This window comes from Gracilinanus agilis, chromosome 1 (genome assembly GCF_016433145.1).
Source record: "Gracilinanus agilis isolate LMUSP501 chromosome 1, AgileGrace, whole genome shotgun sequence".
In the NCBI taxonomy this organism is placed as follows: Eukaryota; Metazoa; Chordata; class Mammalia; order Didelphimorphia; family Didelphidae; genus Gracilinanus; species Gracilinanus agilis.
Window position 1 is genome coordinate 375,715,049 of NC_058130.1, and position 716 is coordinate 375,715,764.

Consider the following 716-nt stretch of genomic DNA (forward strand, 5'->3'; position numbering starts at 1 on the left):
CTGTGCCACGGCAGAGGGAGAGGCCCATCCACGGCCCCTTTTGGGGACTGGCTGCCCACCGAGTGGAGAAGGGCCAACCGGCTGCCAGCGCCCTGGAGGCGTTAACGGAAGCGAGGGGTCACAAGCACCACCTCCGCACAGGCTTTGGGATCAGGGAGGCTTTCCCGGTGTGTTCTGGGCTCTTCCCGCCGGGCAGGGCAGCCGGGGAGGCCACTTGGGGCTGAAAATCAAATCAAAGTGACTTGAAGGGGGGAGCGAGGGGGAGGAAGGAAGGAAACTCTGGTGGCAAACAGAACTGAGGCTTCTTCCTGAGGCCAAGCTCCGGGCTCTTGATCTCCCGGCCCTCCACAGGCCATTCAGGGAAGGCCCCCAAACACCGGCCGCATTAAAATGGCGTTGGGGCCTCGCCTCCCGGAGGCTCCCTCCGGAGGCTCCCCGAGGCTCTTCCTGCTAGTACTTGGGGCGAGGCAAGGCCGCCCAAGCGCGCACGCGCACTCCAGGAAGGAAGGAGGCTGCTGCGGGCCCCGGTTTCCCGGGGAGGCCCCTCCCTTCAGGAAGCAGGGGGCACCGCTGGGGGGCGGAGAGGCCAGCCAGACGGGCAGACCCCGGAGCCAGCCGAGGCAGCCTGCTGGGAGCCCGGGGAGGGCCCGGCAAGAGCAGCCCGGAGGCGCCAGAAAGCGGCCCCAGAGCGCGATCTCCCATCCGATGGGAGGAGA

At 67.9% G+C, this 716-nt stretch overlaps 1 protein-coding gene across 1 annotated transcript in view; it reads left to right on the top strand.

The window, feature by feature from the left end:
* OXCT1 (3-oxoacid CoA-transferase 1) overlaps window positions 1-224 on the top strand; it is a 163,052-nt gene extending 162,828 nt beyond the window's left edge. The window contains 1 exon segment of the mRNA XM_044681320.1: window positions 15-224. Coding sequence (XP_044537255.1) covers window positions 15-224 — 210 coding nt within the window.
* Window positions 225-716: the final 492 nt, after the last annotated feature.